Source organism: Dipodomys ordii, unplaced genomic scaffold, assembly GCF_000151885.1.
Source record: "Dipodomys ordii isolate 6190 unplaced genomic scaffold, Dord_2.0 Scaffold3, whole genome shotgun sequence".
Classification (NCBI taxonomy): Eukaryota; Metazoa; Chordata; class Mammalia; order Rodentia; family Heteromyidae; genus Dipodomys; species Dipodomys ordii.
Genome location: NW_012267219.1, coordinates 18,997,819 through 19,017,455, shown reverse-complemented (window position 1 = coordinate 19,017,455; position 19,637 = coordinate 18,997,819). Strand labels below are relative to the sequence as shown.

Below are 19,637 nucleotides of genomic sequence, written 5' to 3'. Positions count from 1 at the left end.
ATAATGATAATAAATAATGAAAATGCCAGGTGTTGGTGGTTCACACTGTAATCCTAGCTACTCAGGAGGCTGAGATCTGAGGATCATGGTTTGAAGGCAGTCCAGGCAGGAAAGTCTGTGAGACACTTTTCTCCAATTTACCACTAGAAAACCAGAAGTGGTGCTGTGGCTCAAGTTGTAGCGCACTGCCTTGAGCTGAAGAGCTCAGGGACAGTGCCCAGGCTCAGAGTTCAAGCCCCATGACCAATGAGAGAGAGAGAGAGAGAGGGAGAGGGAGAAGAAGAGGGAGAGAGGGAGGGAGGGAGGAGGGAGGGAGGGAGGAAGGAGGGGGAGGAAGGGGGGAGAAAGAGAGAGAGAGAGAAATTATTTCAATATGGGTTCTAGTAATTTCAACAGTTCCAAAGAAAAGGTGAAAGATGTGAGGTGTGCATCACTTTTAAAAATCTGATATTTATCTCTTTTTTCTTCTAGACTGTCCTAAGAAATGTAAATATGAATTTGGGGAAATATGGACTTGCTAAGCAAAAAATAAAATAAATGGTAGTTTTGAATTTAAATTGCATGACTAAAAGATCAATCATAACTTCTAAGTGTGAAAATAGAAATCTGCCCATTGCCAAATGAGAGGAAAATATATTTTTATGTTTTACATGTCAAAAAGCACAAATAAACCAATCTAGAATCAGAAACACTTTGCCTTTAGGAATTGTACGTTTTATTGTACATGGCAGAAGCAGCTAAAACATAATTATTATATTTATGATTTACATGATAATTGGAAAAATGACATAATATATATAAAGCTGGGTTACTGCAGTATAATTACTTAGATACCAGCTTTCCTCCTTTCAGTTCTTTTTTTATTTCACTGAAGAAAATAAAAAATTAGAATTGATATTTAATATTTTCTTTTCATCTTTAATTTTCTAGCATTCAACTCTGATTAGCAACTCTCCATTTCATTCTCATGGTAGTAATTTTTATGATAGATGATACAATTTTTTTTCCTTAGCATGGATTATATTTGTTGAGTTTATTTTATTATAGGTGCATCATTAGATTTCTGTAAATTATATTACCTTCCACTGCCTGACTCTGGTTGATCTTCCTTGAGCTTCTTTTTCTAGTTGTCTACAATAAAATCCTGACTTTACTAGAATGTATCTTGTGTCTGTCTTCCCCTCCTGGCTTTATCACCTGCTCCTCCTTTCCCCCATCCCTGTCTTTTGCAATCCTGTGACTCTCCTGGACCTAAGTTAACTGTCAACTTTTCGTTCTTTGTATAGTACCTAGTCATTATTGTTTGTTCTTCTTTGTTGTCTTCATCTCTTTTGTAAGTAATCATCAAGTGAGTATAAAGTCTTTTCTCACTCATTTCAATTGCCCAGTCAGTGCCATGGAGTAAGCATTCCTACAATCTTGTCAAACCAACAAATTAGTAGTTGTAAGTATAAAACGGAGGTGGAGTAAGATGTTTTATGATTATTTTAAAAAGCATATGTATTCGTATTCGAAAGTGTAATCTAACTCTATTTTCACAAAGCTGTGTGAATTAAGAAAGATAACATGATATGTTGAACAAGTCAAAAGTAATGTCTAATATCCGGGCTTAAAAAATTCCAGTGTGAAGGTGTTATTTTCTCATATGAAACTGTGTTCATTGTACTCCATTTATAATCTAAACACATTTTCAGTATGCTAATGCTTTTTTGCCAACCTCTTGATTTTGTCATATAATTTTAAAGGATTCAGTTATGATTAACAGACCTTAACTATCTTTGAATGCAACCTTGAACAAGAAGAATTTTTATATTTCAAAGCAAGCAGTTTTCTTAATATTAAACCCTATTTGCATAGATTAGAACCTGGATCTTAGCTTTCTTTCATGCATTTATCTCTTTGAGTATAAACACACACACACACACACACACACACACACACAAACACACACACTCCTAAAACTCTAAAAATAGAGTCTGAAAACAATAAAAATCTATGTTTCTTGGTGAGAGACACAAAACTTCCTGAATCCATATGCTACTATTCTTAAGTAAATTGTTCCATCTATTAGACTTGGTTTATTCCAAAAGTTGGGATAAGAATATTTACTAAAAAGAGAGAGTACTAAACTCACTACCAAAGTAGTAATTGAAATAATTGTATTGAAATACAGTTACTACTGAGCTAAGGTATTACGTATCATTTAATGAAAGAATTGTGATTGTGTTTTCAAACAGCTAAGATAAAAGTGTAATTATAACTCTCTGATTAATAAATAACAAAGAAACCCGCACAAGCATAGATCAAGTGCATTGACCTTGATGAAACACTGTGATTGGTATACCAATGAAAAGGCAGTTGTTCATGAGACACATCTAGGCAAGAAGAAATTTTAAAAATTGCCTTATATCTCTCTCTTTATGTCTCAGAAAGCAATTCACAAATATTTTTGGAGAAGCAATCTTCATAGTTTATTTAAACAAATTCTCACAGATACCAATTAAGCATTTTCTACACTGTGGTGACATAAGCTAAACGTTGAACATGCCATTACTAGAAATAATAAATGGCGAATACATGGTGATCTTTGCTTCTGCTTTCTCTTTTGATCTTTAAAGAAAAAAAATCTACAGAGTCAACCCATAGGATGAAGGATAGAACAATTAGACCACTCAAAATTTATGAAGTACATTATGAAATATTTGATACTGGAAATTACATTAGGAAACAAAATGCCAAAACTCTGCTTGCCTAAACATCACAATCTGGGATTTGTGTTGGGATAGGGACAATTCTGGCTTCTAGACTTATGAATCAGGCCACTCAAATACACATACCTAATAAAGTAGATTGGTTATAAACAGCTACATTTGTGGCCAAGGGATTTGTATGTCTTTTCATCCTCAATTACTAATGAGATTTGACATTTTGTGCAAAACCTCGAAACACACTTTGATATCATTGTACACAATCCAACTTCTTTCTGATTCATAAGGCAGAAAGAAACATAATTGAAGTGTAATTTCTGATTCCTTCTCCAGCCTCCCCTCAGTGTTCTCTTCTTTGGTGCTTGGGGAAAATGCCCCCACTATTCCATACTTTGCTCACCATCAGTCTCCCAATCAGAATATTCAGTGTTCAGAAAGGCCTATGCCTTATGAGTCTTATGAATATTGCCAGCTTTCGAGTACAAGAATAAATTGGTGTATTCCTTACTGTTTTCAAAGCATAGCCATGTCTGTGACCCAATCAGAACCTCACAAAACTCAATGAGTTTGCAGGGGAGAATGAGTTTCCTCCTGTTACAGACTGTCTATGGCATTAAATCATCCCATTTTCCTTGTATGACAGATGAGGAAACTAGGAGACTTAGGCAAAGCCCATAACTAAGACCTGATTTTCAAGACCAGAATTGTTTCTAAAGCAATTGATTTCTGGTGTGCCCTTAGGGTCTGTTATGTGTGCATATGGGCAATCGTCTTTGATTTCCTCCATCATGGGTAAAACTGATTTTCTTTCTTTATCTCTGGACTATAAGATGGAAAAGATCTTCAGAAGTTATTCCTATTGTAACCAGAAGGAAAAGGCATTGAGCATATGCAAATATTTTACTGCACACAACACCTTCTGCCTTGAAGAGTTCATTACTAGCTGAAACCAATTTAGCTCAGTCACAAAGAAGGTAAAGGGATAAAGGGAGGTTTGGTATTTCCAATCCTGCACTGGTCACTCCATTATGCTTATAGATCCTCTCTCAGACATGAGTCTCTAAAATAGTAAAATGAGTCTTTTTTTTGGGGGGGGAGGGAAATCAACACATCTAGTAATTGAAGCATTTAGTAATGGAATTCTGATCAAATGAAATCAAAGAACATCTCCATACTAAACTACAAAACACAGGGACGGTATTTGATCCCCAAGTTTAGGACATGGTTCATAGTAGGTAACTCTCCCGGCTCAATTCCCAGCCCACGCTAATCAATAAATCACTTTGTGAATAAATGCTACTTTGAGACCAACAACAGAAAAAGGCTGGATAAATGTTTCCATCAGAGCGGATAGAAACTAGCCTTCCTCTGTTTTATTTTTGAAACAATTTTTAAGCACTTTGCTTGAAAAGCCAAATTGTGATCTAGGCATTGTTCCTAAATACAGTACCCGTAAATGGCCACTCGCTGATAGAACCCTGTGCTGTGGTCAGTTATCAGATATTAAGTCAACATTCCAAAGTGTGGGGCGGGAGTGGGGGGGTGGGGGGAAAACTTTAACAGAAATTAACAGCAACTACAACGAAGCGCCAGCGCTAGAAGGGGGTGATCTCTCTAGAGAAGATGAGATTCATGGGTTGACAATTTCTCCTCACCTGAAGGGAAAAGAAAACAAAAAACAAACAAACAAACAAAAACCATCCTCTCCCCTCCTCTTCTACTTCCTCATCTCTCTCCCCATCGCCTTTCTCCAGACACTATCTTCGGATCCTTTTTATTTGAGAGGAAAGTTGAAAGAAAGCAGCCAGCCAGCTGCACCCAGCCGGCGCTGCTGGGGGGGGCAAGGGCGGGAGAGCAAAGTTCCAGGGCAGAGCCATCCCTGCCAGAGCCTGGCGATGCAGTCCTTGCTCTCCAATACCTGCTTGGTTTCGCGCCGCCTCTGAAGATCTGCCACCGCGGAACAGTTGCGTCTCCATCTGGCTAGCAACCCACCCCAAGCTTTCTTCTCCTCCACCACCACCACCTTCCTGCCTTCCCTTCTCCTCCCCCTTCCCTCCGTCTTCCCTCTCCACCCCCGCCCCCCCCAATCTCCTCCTCTTTTTCTCACTACCAGCGGTTGCTGATGCTGAAGCCGAGCGTCACTTCGGCTCCCACGGCAGACATGGCGACATTGACAGTGGTCCAGCCGCTTACTCTGGACAGAGGTAAGGAAGCGGCTCGCCCTCGGGCCATTGCGTCCCCACTGTCCCCCTATCCCCCCCCCCCGTGTCCCCAGCCAAGTCCCACCGGGACAACAGGACGCTCCGGGCAGAGCGAGGACCTAGGCGATCGAGGACGAACCAAGGAGGCGTTTGCGCCGGGAGCTGGATACTTTCTTCCCCTTTCTCTGCCCGCCCGGTCCCCGCCGTCCCCTTCCCGCTGCCCTCGCCCTGGAGCCCGTGCCTTCGCTGGGCTCCGGCGATCCCCGGCCGCCACTCCCCAGCCCCATCGCCGGGTCGCCGGCTTTGTTGGAGCGGACGCGCGGAGATGGCTAGGCACCCCGGGCTCCGCGGTGGCAGAGGGGCAGAGACCACCCTCCCCCTGCGCCCCGAAAACACCGGCCACGGAGCTGCCTGCCAACTGCCCGCCCCGGGGGACCCAGGAGGAAGGAAGTTTTGTCTCAGCACCCGATGGCGAGGGGTCGGTGCAGACGCCGGTGCCGAGGAGGCTGCCCATGGGGAGCGGGGAGGGGGGGGACGGGAAGGGCGCTCCCCGGGGGCGGCGCGGCGCGGAGCTGCCCTCGGCTGGGTAGGGCGCTGCAGCTCCGGAGCCCGGGCTCCGCTCGCCCAGGGCTCAGCACCCCGAGTTGCCATGGGTGGTCGCGGTGCATTCCCCGCCTGCCTGCCGCTCCCGAGCTGGTGTAACTCCGCTCCCGCCGCCCTGGCCAACCGCAGGGCCAGGGGTGCAGAAGGCGCCTCCCTGGGACAAAGCCCTCGGCGGAGAGGGGGGCCGGGGTGTTAAAATGTAACTTCTGACCTATGACCACCCCCCACCCCCGTGCGTCCTGCCCTTGAACTTGAACGGGAAACGGTGTTGCATCCCTCCCCAGGACCTCCCCAAGTCCAGAGAAGGGTGTTAACAAGCTGAGATGGCCAGGGCTTTTTCCGCTGCGCCCCGGCGGGGTTGTACCTGTGTCTGTGTGCTTTGAGTTTCCTTCCTGGCTTCCCATGGCCAGTTAGGAAGGCGCCCAAGTCCCAGGGCTCTGCGGAGTGGACACCGCTAGTCCCTGTCCGCTGTGGCCGCATTTAGGACCCTGGGCGGCCATTTAGAAATGATGGGTTCAGAGGAAAATGATTTAGTGGGAGTCCCTCTGAAATTTTTCTTTCTAGCAGATTAAATTGGACAGCCGGGGGAAAGCAGAAGAACATCCCGCTGCGAGTTCACGGAAAAAGCCAGGACACCCAGTCTGAGGTTTTTTTTTAATTTGGAGAGATCCTCGGTGGGTGACTTTAACTCAGTCTTGAGGCAAGAAGAAATGTCACGTGGTACCCATAGCAATCCTATGCGGGATAAGAGTTGATAAATTTAAAAAAAAATAAGAATGATTGATTTTATATTGGACTATGTTGATTTACAGGCTAGCAAATTAATAACAGTAGTTAAAGAGCATGGGAAATCCATCGTATAATCCATGATTTTTACCTTCAATATCATCATCTGTGCTAAGCAGGATAAATCCATTACTGGGAAGAGACAAACAGATGGCAAGCTATTAGAAACTATAGATTTCCCTAGTATTTTTATTTTAATGTGATGAGCTCTTATATTGGTCCATTACTAAATTACAGTCATTAAACATCCCAAGCAAAATAACTCTGTTAGGGGCAAAATCTCCCAAGACGGTTGCCAACCTGAGTAACCTTTTATTCTACTTATCATCATAATAAAAATATTTTACCTTAGGGTTTTTTTTCTGTTGTTGTTAAATCTTAACCCTTAAGGGCCTCAATCAGTTGTTAAGAGGAGTTGTTAAGTAGACAGAATTTAGTCTTAAAGTTTATTTTTGTTTGTATCCAAATTGTACCTATCCAAACCTTCTGAATAGCACCATGAAACAGCATAGGAAGCAGCAGATTTAAATTGCATGAAATCAAGTGACCTATTATCCTGGGAATGATGGACTATTGACATCATAGATGTGAATGGAGTCTCTCTCTCTCTCCATATATATATATATATATATATATATATATGCATTTTCTCTCTCCCTTATTATGACTAATATCTTAGAATGACTATTTGATTAACTTTTTCCTTGCAATGATGAAATAAGGGCTTCTAATTTGTTTTTCTCTAGCAAAGTACTCATTGTGGTTTTTGTCAGCTAACCTCTTTGGAAATCAGTTTTCCTGCTGTGCCACATCAGGAGTTGGGATTAGATGATTCTGATACTGTGAAAAGCTAGCAATCTATAATTCAATTAATTAGCATTAGGCTTGTGTTTGGTCACCACCTGGGAGAAATTTTCAGATCATTCCAAGCTGATTTGGTACCCTTTGAAATGCCTTACATTGGACCACTGCTTTGGTCCTAGTAAAGCTTTTATCACCCTATGCTGCATTTGTCTCCTCAATGGTTGGAGTTCCTTAGAGGAAACAACCAGTTCTGAATTCATCTTTGAATTTACAGTGACAACCACCATTTTGCCTGGTGATTAGATAGAAAAAAAATAATATGTTAGAAAACTTAAGTCAGCAGTAACTGAAGCACTGTAATTAAAGGAATTTGGTTGTGTTCTATGGTACAATTCATATCCTCATAACATTTTGGTGCAAGAAATGATGGTAGAGATAACATAGACTCATGATTGCCTATCTACCACACTTGACGTAGTCACATCAGTTATAGTAGCTCAACAAGGGTACCAAATTTAACCAGAAAGGTTTGGGGCAGGTGAACAAAGAGGAAGGAATAAAGAACATGTCTAATAAAGACATCCCAGGGCATCACAGCAAATCAAAGGGCACAATTTATGATTTTAGAGCTGCTGGTTCTTTTCTACTGTCTTCATTTTGCAAATGGAAAGCACTAAAAAGGTTTTGAAGGTTCCTCTACCATTAAGCGAGAGATTCTATATCAAAATCCAATTATTTGTATTAGTGTCCTTTGGCATCATAAACTTATACCAATGGATTCTTCAGAGCAAGGTTTTAAGCAAATAAAGCAAGTTGAAATTAAGGTTTACTTCTTCTCAAATTTAGAAGATATATACATACAGATTTTCTGAAGTCTGTATGTCCTTCTTGGATGTTCTCTGGAAGCAAGAAGTCTCAAGATCCAAGATGTACTCAAGATGGTGGACAGGGGAACATAGTAGTTTACAATATCATGAAATCCTAAACTTTCCATCCATAATTCAGATATCAGACTAACTTTTCACACCTCTATGTATCTGTGATCATAGCAGGCTCTTGTTCACTGTGTCCCAGTCTTAGATACAATAGACTCTTGGTATTCAGATGGATGTCAACCCAAAGAATCTTCCATTCTGGAAAAACCACAAATACTCAGGAAGCATAGAAAGTTCAGTACTATATTGTAGATGCTTGATTTATTATGCTTATAACAATACTCCACTTCTTCTAAAGATATAGTGTCTTTACATGATTCCAAAATTTTCATTTTTAATCAGATGAACACATGAACCTTTGCCTTTCTTTCAATGCAACATGCATTTGAGGGGTATATTCACAATATGAAAATCAGTGAAACACTCCACAGGTCACACAGTTCAATATATAATATTGAATTAATATATATATACAATATGACATAATATGTAATACAATATGACAGTAATATAAGGTTGATTGAGAGCTTTTCATCATCAATGGAGCTATTTAAAATATATAGGAATCTAAAAATCTTGTTTTTGAAATTCCTTTGGATTTTTTGGTGTTTTAGAATTATCCTTAAATAGTGTAAAAAGAAGCTGCCATTCAACAAAGCAGTCTATCAATATAATCAATGTCACCCCTTTCAACATTCTCACCCTTCCAGTGCACCCCTTTTTTTGCTTTTCTTAATTTTGTAGGATATATATTGAGTCTTTGCATTCCTCCCTTTCTTCTCCTCATTTGTGATTTTATGTCATTCTGACATGTGCCGGAGTCCTCCTGATGTGACTCACAATTGAGAGATTATAGTAGTTGAGATTATAAAGTTGTCTGAAGAAAATAAGCACGCAGAGATCAAGATAGAAAATAAACATGTTACTGAGATAGAGAATAATGTAGGACTAATTAGGTTAGGGTTGGTCAATGCCATGTTGATGCATTGTATTAATATGATGCTTAGGGAAAGCACTGGGAAAGAAGGAACAGTACATATAACAGCAGTTCCACATTTGCAATTTGGTTAACATCTGGTTAGTATATCAAGAAAATGATGAAGAATTGAAATTACCAAGAAATAATCACACTATTAGAATGCATCCTAGGGTAGAAAGGTGGTTATATATGCCAAGGAAGTCTACAGACTAGATTTTCCCTTCTTCATATTGCTAGACTAAAACATCATATAGATCATTTGATTTTCAAAACTATACTGAACACTGTCATTTACATGTCACTACATAACTCTACATGTTGAATCCAAGCGGTCGTGGTAGAAGATGGCTCTGTATTAGGAGCATAAGAAACAGTACTTGTATTTACCCTGTGGCAAAGCAAAGATGCCGATAAAGAGATTAGTGTTGCCATTCTTCTCTTCCAGAGGTTAAAATGATCACATCTTCTCTTTCTAACACCAGTGGTTGGTTTTCTCAGATTTTAATCTCAAAAAACAGAAATGACCTTCAGCTAAACTCAAGGCAACAAAGTGGAATGCAATAGTGATACTTAATCCCTCATTTTAAAGAACATAGCAACACTTTATCTTAAGCTCTGACTCTCTTGCACATCAAATTTCGAGGTCAGAAAGGATAATGTAAAAGACATTTTCAAAATTTCATTCTGCTTACCTTTTCCCCTTAGATTGAAGACAAATGGCTTCAAAAAACACCTATAATGAAACAATATAAAACTAATTCATGGCGAAGGATAAAAAATTAAAAAGCATTTCAGGGAGTCAATTAAAATTATGTATTTTTTTAAAATATGGCAACTGATGACATGATGTGTGGATTGCAATCTGTATTTAAAGACTTGTACAAAATAAAATATTGGCCTAACTTTTCTCTGAGATTCAAGTGGGATAAGTTGTAGAAATATAAATGGAGATTTTTATTTCTTCGCTTCCTTAAGTTGCAATTAAAATATTGATTAATCTTAGGGTGTTTTTTCTCTCTCTTTTTCGTTGTCTTTCTTTCTCTATTTCTCTCTTTACCTCTCTCTCTCCCCCCTCTCTGTCTTTATGGAAATCAAACTCTTGTTCTTTAAAAATTGTAGTGTAGTGCTAAGAGCTTTTATTTTGAGGAAAATGGGGTTGGGGGAACTACATGAGAACAAAAATTGAAGGTCAGTGGAAATCCTGTGGGTACCTTATCAAAGAATTTGTGATACATTAAAATTTTTCTCTTTATCCTTTCCACTTTCAAGGAATACAATGCTTATTACTTTATGTATCTTCCAACTCAACCCTTGGGCAGCTTATAGCTTTTCTAATCAGCTGTCTTCACCAGCTTTTATAAAATCTGTATTTGCCTGAAAATTGCTTTGGCTCACAATCCAAGAGGGCTTGCTCCTTTTCTTAGTCGTTATTAGTTTTTTTTCTCTCCCCCTTTGACAAGAAAAAGAATAAAGAAGAAGGAAAATAAAAATTAATCTCTGTAAGTGTGATTTTGAAGTTTTAGGTCCTGGTGGTCTTTACTGATGAAGAAAAAGGCAAGAGCTGGGGGTATTTTATATCTCTCATACAAAAAATCTTCCAAAACCAGCAGGCAGATATGTTTTTGTCCATGAACCTTGTGGTGGTTCCATGCTTTCCCACATTTGCCAGAGATGGCTAACAGAGATTTAAAAAGTATTTTTATCTTACTGTTTTTGCAAATTCCTGTCATTGATGAAATGATCATTTTGCTTCTGGAACCTTTTCTCAAGTATCACTATGGGGTCCTACCTATTTAGTAGGGGATAATGAGTATTTATGTCTACTGTAGAATATCTTCATTACCAAAAGGGCAAAATCCTTCTAACCTAAAATAATCAAATTGTACTACTTTAGATCATTACTTTCCTCCCTCTCTCTCTCTCTCTCTGTGATGGAGCAAGTGGAGTCCTCTTCATCACCAAGAAAGGATGTGAAATATTTGTTTATATTTGTAGACTTATATTCACTACCTGTATCCATCTCTGTTTTCATTAGTGATCGAACAAAACAATCTCAAAATACAGCAAAATGATATTTTTAATGTAGAGGAAGCAGCTACAGCATCCTTTTGCTCTAATATACATGATAAACTATTCTGTAGTTCAGTCCTGACTTGAACTCAGGGCCTGAGTGTTGTCCTTGAGCTTTTTGACTCAAGGCTACCACTCTATCACTTGAGCCATATCTACACTTGTGGCTTTTTGGGTAGTTAATTGGGATAAGAATCGAAAGGGCTTTCCTAATCTGGCTGGCTTCAAACTTAGATCCTCAGATCTCAATCTCCTTAGTAGGTAGAATTATAGGCATGAGTCACAGGTGCCTGGCAGCTTTTATACTTTTAAAACCATGAGTGGTTGAGTGATGGAACTATGAACTGATAAGTTATAATGAATCATATTTGAAATCACTGTTTTGATCACTGTGATCATACCTTTAAAACTTATACTGATTTCTTTCTTTTCTTTCTTTCTTTCTTTCTTCTAATTTTTTTTGTTGGTCATGGGGCTTGAACTCTGGGCCTGGGCACTGTCCCTCAGCTCTTCAGCAGCAAGCGCTCTACCACTTGAGCCACAAGGCCACTTCCAGTTTTCTGGTGGTTAATTGGAGATAAGAGTCTCATAGAATTTCTTGCCAGGGTTGGCTTTGAACTGTCATCCTCAGATCTCAGCCTCCTGAGTCGCTAGGATTACAGGTGTGAGCCTGACACCCAGCTAATACTTTGCGTGATCAAATTTTTTTTTTTTTTTGTGACTGAGCTATTGTCTTTTTGTTGTTGTTATGAACCCAGGGTCTCATGCTTGCTAGAACTTCTGTCTCTCTCTCTCTCTTCTCTCTCTCTCTCTCTCTTTCTCTCCTCCTTGCTTCTGATTGTTTTGGAGACAGACTATAACAAACATTTCTGCTTTGGATAGCTTGCAGTATAAAATTCCAGATCTTAGTTGTCTGTGCAGCTAGGTTACCTGGATGAGCCACTATCTTCCAACTATGATTGTGTTTTGCTAAATAATGTGGTATCTAAATTTGAAAACTAGCCTAATAAAGCATATATGCTCAAAGATAACTTCAAAAAAAACTTATACATGTTAAACTTAGTTGTAAAATTATATTCATGTCTATCTTTATTGGACAGAAAAACTAGAGTTTCCAATTACTTGTACACTCACCTAGAGGCAGTATATCCAAGTGTAATATAGTTCAGTATAAGATATTCTAAGTTTTATTTTCAAACAATAACCTGGGCTGGGAAGGTGGCTCAGTGGTAGGGTGCTTGCCTTGCATGCCTGAGGCCCTGGGTTCGATTCCTCAGTACCACATAAGAAAAAAGAAAAAAGCCGGAGTGGTGCTGTGGCTCAAGTGGTAGAGCGCTAGCCTTGAGCTGAAGAGCTGAGGGACAACGCTCAGGCCCAGAGTTCAGGCCCCACGACCGGACACACACACACAAAAAAAAGAATAATCTTTACCAAAAAATGGATAGAATTATAAAAGTCATATAATGTTCCTAATATTTAAATGCCCAAGTTAAATGTGGGGGAAGGCATCATTGTCTTTTGTGTATATTGAACTGTAATGAAAACATTGGGCCATGTATTCAGGGACTGGTGAATATAATTTCTAAAGAAAATAAGAGTAGAAAAGTATTGGCTATCATCAGAAAGAATGACACCACCCTATTTGTTAGGAAATGGAAAGATTAGGAAAAAATTATATTAAGTGAAATAAAGCCAAGCCCAAAGAAACATAGGTCCCATGGTTTCTCTCATTTGCAATAACTAGTATATGTCTAGGACAGCAGAAAAGGTCAAAAGCTATGTACATATGACCATATAAGCTGATGCTAAGTGAAATGAACCCCAAAATAGGGACACAAGAGATTTTATCTTTCTTGCTATTGTTTTTAATATACTTATAATGTCTTATGTGATTTTTTTGTGTGTTTCTTTTGTATGTTCTTCCTCCATGGTATAACCTCTGTTTTCACTGTAGTTGATTCTGGTGCCCTGCATCTTGAATACATATTTTTCTAATGTGGTGAGGGGAAAAGAAATAACAAAATGCTGAAATAAGGATACAATGAGATTGTAACCATGAGATGTACAAAACACTGTTGAAAATGAACTTTACAACTTTGCGGGGGAAAGTGGGGAGGGAGGAGTTGGGGAGGTAGGAAGGGAAGGGATTGTAGGGGAAAAACAAAGGAGGGGGTAACAATGTTTGATAGGCAATGTACTCATTACCTTACTCATATAACTGCAACCCCTCTGTACAGTATCTTTACAATAAAAAATATATTAAATAAAAAAAAGAAACCAAAAAGAGAAAAAGTATTGGCTATTTGATAAACTATCTGACTTCCTAAAAGTTGAAAATGGTGTTTTAAGAAATGATAGACCAGGGGCTGGGAAGGTGGCTCAGTGGTAGAGTGCTTATCTTGCAATGCATGAGGCCCTGGGTTCGATTCCTCAGCACCACATAAGCAAAAAAAAAAAAAAAATCCAGAAGTGGCACTGTGGCTCAAGTGGTAGAGCACTAGCCTTGAGCTGAAGAGCTGAGGGACAGCGCCCAGGCCCAGAGTTCAGGCCCCACAACCGGACCCAAAAAAGAAAAAAAAAAAAGAAATGATAGACCAATGTATTTGTTGTTGTCTCCTAGCAGAAAAATATGACCCATTAGTAAAAAGAATGAGATAATGGCACTTAGAAAAGGCAGTGGGATCATTGAGAACAGATCCTGTCAAGTTTTGGATGTGGGATGTAGCCACACTCAATACTCAAGCCACCATTGGTGTTATAGAAGCCTCACTGAAAACATGGAAATACATGAAGTGGATTTCTAATGGATTTCTAGTGGATTTCTTTCTCTATGAATGCTTAATTTGCAATCTTATTTAACTTGGTTACCAATATTTGGCCTGAACACCACTGATTGTATCTGATCATATTTACTGATGGTATAGACTTGGAAAATAGTGAATAATTTGGCCAACAAAACAAGTACTCTAAAATGTACCCAATTTAAATAGCATCCCATAATAATATGGATATAGTTGAATGAAAATGAATGTACTTTTCACTCATTAGATTCAGTCACATTAGAATGTGATTAGGTTTCTACTGTTGACACTGGTATGTCACTGGAACAATATAGCTTAACAGTCTTAGTTTGGAAAACATTGAGGATTATTATTTAATAGAGTCACAAGCCAAGCAGCCTGATGAGTATCTGTACATTAAAATGATTACTCTTTAAAATTAGAAACTAATACTAATAACTAATATTTAAACTAATAACTCATAACATAAAACGGTGATACAATATTATATAGATGAGATTATTTTCAAAATGTTTGAATTCCTGAAAACTAAGGAACCATTTTGTTGACACAATTATATTAGTCACAAACATAATGAAAAACTATTATAGTCACAGAGATATTTCTCACCTGAGATACCAGTTGAAATTGAGGCCCTAAACTCATTTGTCCTGTAGGAGGTATGATAACTCTAATTCATGGGCACTAAATGCCAACCTAACTTTCACCAATCCCTTCACTGCGTTAATTGAAAAAAACTAGATGTATGCCTAAATTCCCCCTTTAATGGCAGTATTATCTCACCCATTTGAGAATCATTCATTTCTAACAAAGGATAGCTCAATATTAGGAACTGTTTTACTGTTATTCTTCATGTGCACAGACTAAAGGCTCAAACTTCTCCTATTAGCTCAATAGATACTGAGAAACACAGGATGAAAGGGAATATTAATATTTTATTTCAAAACACAATTTTTAGTCACCTGTAAGGAGACTCTCAACATAATAAAGACTAGCCATCAGATGACAATGTCGATTGTTAATAGTTAGAGGTGACAGATAGAGCCTTTTGCTCAAGCTCAAAAAACTGATTTCACCAATGTTAGAACCTATAAAGATCAGTTATTAACTGGAATTAGAAGGCATGTGTGATTTTTTCAGAAAGTGATAATCATTGTTATCCAATATATCCTATTTCCCAGTAATACTTCAACAATATTTCTTGCATCTCAGTAATATGTAAGGAAATGGGATGGAAAACTAACAATAACAAAAAATGTGTGAATAAAAGAAGCTAAAATTAACGTTTTGAATGCCTATGATGTGATACACTTAACAGTGTGTAGGAATGAGAAACGTGGAAACACACAAGATAGACAAACTCCCTTTTAGAGGGGTTGCTTATGTTCTAGTTAGTGCAGAGATTCAGAACACTCAAATGAGTGAACAATTAGTATGATTGCCGAGAGCAGCAAGTTAGCGGAGAAGAAAAGTGCACACAAAAAAAGAGGACTGTGAGCTATGTACACATTGAAATTCTGAAAGGGCTTTTTGAGGAGGTGGCATTAGGCACCTTGCAGAGACCTAGGAACACAGCATTTCGAGAAGAGGAATAAGAAGAGCAAGTGCAAAGCTGCTGATCTTGATGGATTTGAGCAACAGCGTGAAGTAATCCACGCAGAAAAAGAAGACAGGAATGGAACAGAAGCATATGGTGTGGAAGGAAAGTTGTACTACCTGTTTTTATAAGTTGTTCTGAAGGTTAAATGAGATACTAGAGGGCAAATGTTATGCAAACTACAAAGTGATGTTTGAATACCATACCCTCACAGTTTTTGTTGTATTCAGCTTCATTTGTGGACCATTGGCTTGTTTGGAGAGCCACATGTTGCTTAAACCCATGCCTCCAGAGCCATCTTGTCTGAGTTTGTATCTTAGATTTTCTGCTTAGAAATGAAAGTTCTTTAAGTCTCTTTTTTCTTTGCAAAGTAGCAAACTAAAAATATTTCTGATGTAGTCATTGATTTAAAATATGTAAAGTGTTTCGGCCAGGTCTGAGAAATAATAATCACTCAACAATGATATTTATTTCCTGAGTGCTAGATACCATGTACCCTCCTACTGGGGTCAGGGTCAGGGAATGCCAGGTTTCTGGCAGCTCTGCTAAGAGATGGGAGTATTGCTTGTGCTGTGATTGTTCATCAATAGTCAGCATTTGGGGATCCAAAAAAAAAACCCAAAAGTTTCCTGTATTCTCAGCTAACTCGCTAACCTAGTCTTTACCCAAATCACTTTTAATAGTTCTATTAGAATACTTATTGCAAGAAGGTGAAATATTCTTTAAAATGGCTGATGCCTTAAAAAGTTTTTTTTAAATGATCATTGTATACCCATTGCCCATCACAATATTGTTTTTAAATATTTCATAGTTTTAGGAGCTAAAACAAGGAAACTGGGCAGAAGATATAAGGTAACATATTTTTGTTTAGAAAAATGTTCTCACGTTTATTTGGTTCCAAATTAGAATTGATGCCTACTGCAAATTAGTAAACAACCTGTGCATGGAAATTGTGCAGGCAAAGGTTGAACAAAAACTTTCAAATTTTGTGGCAGAATGGACTTTCTGATTCCATAATTCTTTAGTAATGACTTATACATTTAGTGGTCCTTCTTAATGTCAGTTAAACAATATGCAGTCATAAAAAGTATGCTAAGTAGTTGATAGAGAAAACTACAGGGTCATTGGGACTTTGTTTTATTCCTGGTTCATTGTTTAGTATCACATTATGCCTAGAGAGGCAAACATGAAGCAGTTAGTAGTAGGAATTCAAAATCTAGATATCTGGATAATCTATGCCTGTCTAATCTTAGCCCTGTGACCTTGACCTAGCTGTTTCTTTGCTCATTACCATTCTCTTCGTTCTTCAGTTTTTCTCTGTAAAAGGGAAAAGAGGAATATTTACCTCCTAAAGTTTGTTGTGAAAATTAAGAACATATACACACACTTAGAATATCAACACTCCCACAGCAAGAGCTTATCCCCAACTTCTTCCTAGTGGATGCATTATCACCAGTGCAATAAATGAAAAGTGCATAGACTTCAGATTAAAATACATATGAAATTGGGTTACATTTCTACCACTTAGGAAGCTTATTATAGCTATTTTTATTTATTTTTAATCCTTCTTTGGAAATAATGATTCATAATTTGCATGGTGATCCATCCCTTTGATTCTTCTTTCCTTCACTTATCTAGTAAATGAAAAAATGATGAGAGACTATTGTATGCCAGGTACCAAGTCAAGAGTTAGAGCTAAAGCCAACATCCTAACACTAAAGAAAGACACTTAACATGCAATTTATGAGAATTATGTCTTTTAAGTATTATGACAACAATCACACACATTAAACAATTATTACATGGCAGAAGTGCTTTCATTTTTTAATATGTTATTTATTGTAAAAATACTGTACAGCTGGGTTACAGTTACAAGTAAGATAGTGAGTACATTGCCTACCAAGCATTGTTACCTCCTCCTTTGTTTTTCCCCTATCATTCCTTCCCTCCTCACCTCCCCAAGTCCTCCTTCACTCCCCCCCCACAAGTTGTAAAATTCATTTTCAACATAGTGTCTTATGGGCTTCATTGTTACAATGGGTCAACCTGTATCCCTATTTTGTTTTTTCTCTTCCCCTCCCCAAATTAGAAAAGTGTATATACAAGATGCAGTGCACCAGAATCAAATACAGTGAAAACAGAGGTCATACCATGGGGGAAGAACATACAAAAGAAACAAAATAATCACATAATTCATTATAAGTATGTGAAAAACAATAGCAAGAAAGAAAAAACCACCTATATATACATAGCTTTTGGCCATTTCTGCTTGTCCTAGACATACACTAGCTATTGCAAATAAGGAATACCATGGGACCTAGGTTTCCTTGGGCCTGGCTTACTTCACTTAATATAATTTTTCCAAGTATTTCCATTTCCTAACAAATGGGGCAATGTCATTCTTTCTGATGGAGGCATAGAATTCCATTATATATATATATATATATTCATCTACTGAGGGGCATCTTGGTTGGTTCCATATCTTAGTTATGGTAAATAATGCTGCAATAAACATAGTTGTGATGGTAGCTTTAGTGTAGCCTTGTTTGTGATCCTTTGCATAAATGCCCAAAAGTAGGATTTCTGGGTCGTAGGGGAGCTCTATGTGCTTTTCAAAGTGGTTGAACAAGTTTACATTCCCACTAACAATGAAGTAAGGTTCCCTTCTGTCCACATCCCCTCCAGTATCTGTTGTTATTAGAGTTCTTGATTTTTGCCATTCTAACTGGGGTGAGGTGGAATCTCAATGTTGTTTTGATCTCCATTTCTTTTATGGCTAGAGAGGTGGAGCATTTCTTCATGTGTCTATTAGCCATTCTTATTTCCTCTTCAGAGAAGTTTCTCTTTACTTTAGCTCACTTATTTATGGAGCAGTGTTTCTTTGAGGATTTATTGTAGGGGGGTGCTTTTATTTTTTTAAACCTTCAAAGTAAGCTTAAAACAAACCTATTATTATTGAGTTTGGAGCTAAGGCATAAATAGACTAAATAGAAGGGATTGGGGTTCCAGCTAGATGATTTCTTGGGCTTAATTACTAAGCTACACTGTCAAGGAACACATAGGTCTAGAACATAGCACAAAGAATATGAACTTGTAACCAACAATAGAGGCAAAAATACATGCAAAGTCTTCAAAGAATAGAGAAAATAAGGGAAAGAAAGAGCATATTGCCCCACCCTCAAATGAATAGTACTTTGTCTAGCACTTATGAAAAACAATGTATATTCTGCTCCTGTTAATAAAGGCTAAATTCAACAGTGCATCTTAAATCTACCACAACTTTTGGAAAATAGCAGGTGCTACTAAAATAGGTGAACTTATTGTTGATGTTTGTTATTAGTTTCTTAGTACTGAAGTTGTTTTTTTAAATCTACAGATAGCATTACTGGAAAGTACCAGCAGGATTCTGATCTATTTTCCCAGGCTGTGCAAGTGAAACTGAGAGATGTCTGTGACCTTCACATTACCTTTCAGTGAACGGTAATGCACAAACTTCTTTATAGATCTGGGATTTTGATAGGCTCCTATAAAGGCATTGAAAGGTAGTAATCATGCCCCCACTTTACTGTTTCCTTCTAGTCATTCCTTCCAACTGAGAAAGAATGAATGGGATTTGGGAATGCAGCATTCTCTGAATTTCAGGGATAAGGAGAAAATTGCAGCTTCTCTTTTTCATTCTGGATTCATTCTAAATGTCCTTCAGGACACTCTGCCTAGCCATCGTCATTAAGGGTACATACCTTAGGGTTTTCGTATGGATTTCAGTGGTCCAAGAAATATATTTCCTAGCATTAAATGTGGAAGAGATGTTCTACCTAAGGAAATTTTATCTAGATACTTAATGCTAGTTTCTTTATGTCAGTTTCTTTTTACTTTAACCTTTTTTCAACCTACACATGTAGGATTGGCTTCCTTTTCATCCATAGTACATCATATGCCTTTAAAAATAACTTCTTTTTAAATGAATAGTGGAAGACAGTAAAAATTAAAGCTATAAAGTTTAGTACACAGTACCCAAAGAGTACCAAGAGACTTATTTTGGAAGCTCAAAGGGAAGGTTTGCATCACTCCATATCCTTAGACCTAGTGAAGGCTGAGCAAAATGCATACTTCTGAATGAATGATGGATTAGTTGCCCATGCAGACATTAATG

The 19,637-nt window shown here is 38.1% G+C and overlaps 1 protein-coding gene across 1 annotated transcript in view; it reads left to right on the top strand.

Annotated features, from left to right (window-relative positions):
- The first annotated feature begins 4,685 nt into the window (after positions 1-4,685).
- The window catches only part of Lin7a (lin-7 homolog A (C. elegans)), a 130,699-nt gene continuing 115,747 nt past the window's right edge, over positions 4,686-19,637 (top strand). Inside the window, exon 1 of the mRNA XM_013020106.1 lies at positions 4,686-4,912. Within this exon, the coding sequence (XP_012875560.1) occupies positions 4,831-4,912 (82 nt within the window). The 5' untranslated portion in view covers positions 4,686-4,830. The remainder of the gene's footprint in view (positions 4,913-19,637) is intronic.